Here is a 6,810-nt window from a genome sequence, read left to right on the forward strand (position 1 = left end):
TTTTTTTTTTTTTAGTTGCAATTAAAAAAATATGATATACTTATTAACTTAAGAGTGCTTATATTCAATGTAAATTTTTATGTCCTCAGAAAAATCTAATGATTAGTATTTTAAAACAACAAAAATAAGTACATACTTATAAAATGAATTCATTTTTTGAAATTTCTTTGGTACAGCCATACATTTCATATCACTTTCATATCTGACAGCTTGAAAATCACCACAAATTAAGAGTAGGTCAACCTTGATGTTTTCTTTCTTTTCAATATGCTGAATAGTTTCATAAATTTTGTCCAGCTCCCCATGAGCACAACCCTCAACAGCAATCTTCATTTTTATGTCAGACCAAAGCTGAAAAAGAAAATGAAAAGATTGTTATATTCATAACAACTTTTATCTTTTATTTGTTTCAGTCACTAGGCTGTGGCCATGCTGGAGCACTACCTTGAAGAATTTTAGTTGAGCGAATTGACTCCAGCACTTAGGTTTTTAATTTACTGAACCACTAATTTATAGGGACATAAACACACCAACACTGGTCGTCAAGAGGGGGGGAACAAACACAGACACAAAAACATGTGTATATATAGGCGTAGGAGTGGCTGTATGGTAAGTAGCTTGCTTACCAACCACATGGTTCTGGGTTCAGTCCCACTGCGTGGCACTTTGGGCAAGTGTCTTATACTATAGCCTCAGGTCGACCAAAGTCTTGTGAGTGGATTTGGTAGACGGAAACTGATAGAAGCCCGTCGTATATATATATGTGTGTGTGTGTTTGCCCCCCAACATCGCTTGGCAACCGATGGTGGTGTGTTTCCGTCCCCGTAACTTAGCGGTTCGGCAAAAGAGACCGATAGAATAAGTACTAGGCTTCCAAAGAATAAGTCCTGGAATCGATTTGCTTGACTAAAGGCGGTGCTCCAGCATGGCCACAGTCAAATGACTGAAACAAGTAAAAGAGTAAAGAGTATCATCGTTTAACGTCTGCCTTCCATGCTAGCTTGGGTTGGACGATTTGACTGAGAACTGGCGAAATAGAAGGCTGCACCAGACTCCAATCTGATCTGGCAGAGTTTCTACAGCTGGATGCTCTTCCTAACGCCAACCACTCCAAGAGTGTAGTGGGTGCTTTTACATACCACCGGCACGAGTGCCAGTCAGGCGGTACTGGCAACAGCCATGCTCAAAATGGTGTTTTTTACGTGCCACCTGCACAGGAGCCAGTCCAATGGCACTGGCAACGACCTCAGCACAATAGGCTTCTTTCAACCTCCAGCTAGCACCAAATCCACTCACAAGGCTTTGGTCAACCCAACTCTATAGCAGAAGACACTTGCCCAAGGTGCCATGCATTGGGATTGAACCTGGAACCATGTGGTTGGGAAGCAAGTTTCTTACCAAACAGCCATGCCTGTGCCTATAACTGATATTTCTTTTCTATAACAGAAATTTTTGTTTCATTTCTTTGAGAGGATACATTCAAATAGTTTTCTTTTTGCTTGCACCAGTGACATAGGCAGAAAGCTAACAGAGCAATTAGACCGGAGTCTTTTGGATACAGATATAGTTTAAGATAGATGGCAGAAGAACTATCAACTAACTCCACAATAATTGTGTGAAAAATTCGTGTGTCTTGTGTTGATAAGAAAGAGAGAAAACTAAGGTTGGATTTTCTTTGAGACTGATTTAATTGTGAATAAAATAATCAATAAAAAGCTAAGAAACCAGAAGGTGCATGGTCTAGTGATTAGGGTGTTGGCACTCGTGATTAGGGTGTTGGCACTCGTGATCAAGAGATCATAGTTTTGGCTGCCAGACCAGCTGTGCATTATGTTCTTAAGCAAAACACTTCATTTCATCTTGCTTCAGTCCACTCAGCTGTAAATGGGTAACCTTGTGATGAATTGGTGTACAAAGGTGAGATGGTGACTCAAGAAAATCACCTGAATGGCGGTCTTGTGAGCCATCTTTTTCTGAATCTGTGATTAAAAGGGTGAATAGTACCTGTACTGTGAATCCTGGCTGGTTGAGATTGGTTGTTCAACTACGTTGAAGGAGAACGATAAGTTTCCTGTATTGCCAACTAATTCAGAAAATACAGGCATGGCCATGTGGTTAAGAAATTTGCATTGCAACCATGTGGTTCTGGCTTTGATCCCATGACAGCATCTTTTATGGTAGCTTTAAATTCTGTGAGTGGAATTTGGTAGCTGGAAACTGTGCAGAATCATGTGTGTATGTATGTGTGTGTTTGTGTGAATATACATATACACACACATATACATTTATATATATATATATACTTTTCTACTCTAGGCACGAGACCCAAAATTTTGGGAGAGGGGGCCAGTTGATTAGATCAACCCAGTATGCAACTTGTACTTAATCTATTGACCCTGAAAGGATAAAAGGCAAAGTCGACGTCGGTGGAATTTGAACTCAGAACATAAAGACAGATGAAATACCGCTAAGCATTTTGCCCGGCATGCTAGCGATTCTGTTAGCTTGCTGCCTTACATACATACACACATATATATATATTAGTCCCACCCATGCTAGCATGGAAGGCGGATGTTAAAAGAACCTGGAACCATGTGGTTGGTAAGCAAGCTACTTACCACACAGCCACTCCTGCACCTATATATATATATATAGACAGCTATGCTACATGGTAGAACATAGGACCCTTTATTTTTCAGAGCCTCTGAAACTGGTGGGAGAAAAGGAGGAAGATATTCTTAAATCAGGCCCAAATGTTTGCATCTGAGTGAACTCTTAGTAATGATACTGCAGGATCAGATGGTGGTGTTAAACTGGGCAATGGATCAAGTCTATAAACCAAAACCTCAGAATGCAAAGGGCTCAAACAAACACCACAAGACATCTTGTTCTATGCACTAACAATTCTGTTAATTCCCACAACTTCAGGCTGGTTTTATTTTATCAATTCTGAATGGATGAAACGTAAAGTTAACTTTAGCGAGATTTGAAATCTCCCTAAAAAGCTGAAGCAAATGATTCACATGGTGAAAGAGGAAACATGTTACCTAAAAAATACCAACAAACTTCAACAGAACAAGCTACATTTAGTCAAAATATATTTTGAATAAACTAGCCGCCTTACTTTAATACTGATATCGTCTTGTTATTAAACACAGTATAGTCATAAGAGATATCTTCAGATGAATGCCACAGTTAATTTGGCCTTTTGTATTTGCATTCACTATGATGCACTGGTGGTTATTTTATAGTGTACATGAAGGGGAATTTAAAAAAAATCATTGAATGTAATTTGGGAAGGAATAATCAGACTAATAAGCAGAATTAGTAGCAAATAATTATACTAATTATATAAGAGAAGCTACACAAATAAGACTAATAACTGATGAGAGAATGTATTACTTTTATATATATATATATATATTGTTTTGTAAAAATTACTACAAAATAAACACTGTGTGAACATGACAGTTTTCAGAAAAGAGAAAACAGCATTTCTAATTCACAAAACAAAATGAGATGGTAAAACAGGTGATGCAAGGGAAAATATGTGCTGATGTGTGGTTAATCAGGTTAATTAAATTCATATATGGAGCTTAATTAAAACAGAATAAATAGGATTTAGGACACTAATTTCTGTTTTTTCTTACTTGTATTTTTGTATTGTAATTCCTAACGACAGAATTCAAGACAATTCTTATGATAATTTCTATTAACAGTAAACTGGTTCTAACTGCAAAATGATAGCTAAGTGTATTAGTTCATTAGAATTTATGGCATAGTAAATCAACAAATTTACTGAGGACTTTATTCTATCTTTTCTAGGTAGCATGAGGTAGATCAAACTTACTCGGGTTTATAACATGTTGGATCATATATTTAGAGAACGTACATAACCATTGTAGATGGATCTTGCCACACTACACATTGTCTCAGACTTGTAAAAAATAAAAATAACAGTAAAAATTTGAAGCCAAGTAGAGCAAGGTCAATGACTGCGTGAGTAAACAGTTACCATTTCCACATCTTGTAAGCACAGTGCTTACATGTTGTAGGTTCCAGTTCAACTTGTTGCTTGCTAATTTTCTTTTGTTTGATTGTGCTAGCTGGTCGTTTTATTGAATTGCTAGATAAAATTCTTTAGAAGTTATTAAAAAGAATGATATAGACTATAGACTGAAAAAAAAAAAAAAGCTTCGAAACGGTTAGGTGGCCAAAAAATAATTTTGCCCATCTTAAGGAATGACAAATGTCACAAATAGCATTACGAATCATCTTCTAAAGATGTGTGTGGTGTGTGAGAGAGAGAGAGAGAGTGTGTGTGTGTGTGTGTGTGTGTGAACATGGTCTTCCCCTCTTATAACAAATTTTTGTGAAAAATGATCCAAAGTTGCATATGTTTGAGCATTACTTTCAAAAATAAATCTTTTAACCAAGTAAACAACGGAAACCAAAATTTGGTTAACACGACCTTAGAATCGTTTACCACTTTAGCATCAGTCTTCAGTTTGCCTAAAATATTTCGTTGCCAAAATGAACAGTGCACTTAGTTACTTTAAATATTTAGAACAACTTGAAAAAAATCGACGATGATAGTTCCTTCCTCTTATTTACGATTCAAATAAGCGCGTTTGTCTTGACAATTTTTAAGCAAGCTTGCCGAGGTATCAAAAACAAAGTTCTCACTTGCAACTTTCGCTCCAGACTTTTCAGAATGTTAACTTTGAATATCGAAATGCTAAGATTAAACACCTTAATATTTACGTTTCTTTTTAGATAAGAATATTACCTAAAACGTGTTAATGTCTCCGGATTCGGTAAATTTTTACCACCTCACCCCTACGCACGTGTTAATAGTTGAACATCATTGGATGTATGTCTTTATATATTGATTATTAAACAAAACGGTAAAAATTTACCAACAAAACTGACCCAAAACGATTGCATGTGACCCACGAGCCAACGTAAGAGCTTATATGTGTTCGCTCGACCTGCAATATACAACAAAATCTATCAAATTATAGTTACCGTCTTCAAAGAGGGGAAAAATTAATGCTTCTGGATACACTGTGCATGAGAAAGGGGGCAGGATGATCACAGCTGAAACGCTTCCGCTCATAAGTTTGCAGGATTAGAGCTTTTCTTGAGTTAATTAACAACGAAGATTTAAGAGAACTTGTTATATCAACACATTCGAGAACAAAATATTATCAAATAGTCTATAAAGCAGTCCCTACACACAGTATCTCATGTTTTAAAATTCGAAATGTCTGTTTACTGTTTAAAATTTTAAGGTAAATGAAGAAATTGAAATAGTATAAAAGAAGAGGAGAAAATAAAAGAAGAGATTGTTTGTAGATAGGCAATATTAGCAGTGGAATTATATATAGAAAAATATGACCCATTCTATGGCAAAGGAGAAACATTTAGCACACGGATGAAACAAAAACAGTGATATTTCATGTAATCGATTAATTTCATAATTAATAATAAAGTTTAAAATTAAAAACATTGATGCGACTTACGATGTGAAATGTGATAAAACTATGCAAGCAGAGCTAGCATACTGGTTTACGAAACTAAGGTTTTAGCTTTGTAAGAAACCAAATAAATTTACGAAAATGTTTCGTCTTTGCGACGAACACGTAGAGAGGAATCGAGCCAACGACAGAGCTTCTACAGCTACGTGGGCGATCAGCCTCGTAGAAATAGCCGCCAATTTATACTAGTTTTAAAAAAAACCACACGTCAGGATAATCTTTCTTTAAGGATATATATAAATGCTGGGTTGAAAAATGAAGTCAGGAATGTACAAAAATAAACTTGGCTATCCTGGGTAAACGAAACGAATAATTTACTTTAACGTAAACAACTGGAATGCTTTTAATCATGGTATGACTGGGCAAGAATAATATCGCTGCTTCTATTTCATATTCGCTTTTGGTCATGTCTGTTCGCTCAGCGATTGCCTGAGGCTTAACAATAATGTAGAGAATTGATCAGGGCGATCCTTCGGTATTGGTATACAGAGTGTCGGTGTGAGAAGACGTCATTCACTCTCTTTTACAGCCTAGTCTCTTTAACTATGTCATGATGTCATGAGGGAAAGATGTTAGGGTGAATGCTATTGTTTACCAATACCGAAAGATTGTCGGCTAGATCTGAAATTGACAAGAAGCGCCAAATCTGAAAGTAAATTTTCAGAGTAACACCCGCACGATTTTCACTAAGAAAAATCAAAAACTCCGATTTTTTGCGTGGAATCAAGTACCCTGACCTAATATGCTGCAAATCCCTTATTTTGGTTCAGAAAGGATGGGGGTGCGAAGAGGGAGACTCTCCCGTCCCGGATTCATTGGAAATTGGGCACTATCATGCTATTAGCTGTCAGAAGTGAACGTGCTCACTGCCTGCTAGTGAAGTATCTGTTTGTCTGCCTGTCTGCCTGCTGGCCTGTCGATTCTTTGTCTACTGACAGCTAATACCATGACTGGCCGGAGCGAGCTATATGTCTGTCTGTCTCTCTCTCTATCTATCTATCACTCGAAAGTTCGCGCGTCCGCGCTAGCTAGTCGTGAGTAGAAACCCAAATTTAATATAAAAACATATTTCCTGAAATTGCAAATTATTTAAAATATAAAAATATAATTTTCAACAGAGAGAATTTATCAAAATAGAAAACAAATGAAGTTTGAAGTTTAAAAATAATAGGATCGACCACTCACGACTAGCTAGCGCGGACGCGAGTACCCTTATACTCTGTGTTTTCAAACGCATGGATATAGGTGTCAAATTTGTTCCAATAACTTT

The 6,810-nt window shown here is 36.7% G+C and overlaps 1 protein-coding gene across 4 annotated transcripts in view; it reads right to left on the reverse strand.

The window, feature by feature from the left end:
• The window catches only part of LOC106875940 (lariat debranching enzyme), a 16,789-nt gene extending 10,279 nt beyond the window's left edge, over nucleotides 1-6,510 (reverse strand). Inside the window, exons 1-2 of one of the 4 annotated variants that reach the window (XM_014924262.2) lie at nucleotides 5,526-6,510; nucleotides 137-351 (exon numbers count right to left, since the gene is read on the reverse strand). In XM_014924262.2, coding sequence (XP_014779748.1) covers nucleotides 137-333 — 197 coding nt within the window. In that variant the 5' untranslated portion in view covers nucleotides 334-351; nucleotides 5,526-6,510. Of the gene's footprint in view, nucleotides 1-136; nucleotides 352-4,471; nucleotides 4,491-5,028; nucleotides 5,263-5,525 lie in introns of those variants that run through there. The other 3 variants (XM_014924264.2, XM_014924263.2, XM_014924267.2) reach the window with 3 other exon arrangements.
• Between the last annotated feature and the right edge of the window lie 300 nt (nucleotides 6,511-6,810).

The sequence above is a fragment of the Octopus bimaculoides genome, chromosome 2 (genome assembly GCF_001194135.2).
Source record: "Octopus bimaculoides isolate UCB-OBI-ISO-001 chromosome 2, ASM119413v2, whole genome shotgun sequence".
Lineage (NCBI taxonomy): Eukaryota > Metazoa > Mollusca > Cephalopoda > Octopoda > Octopodidae > Octopus > Octopus bimaculoides.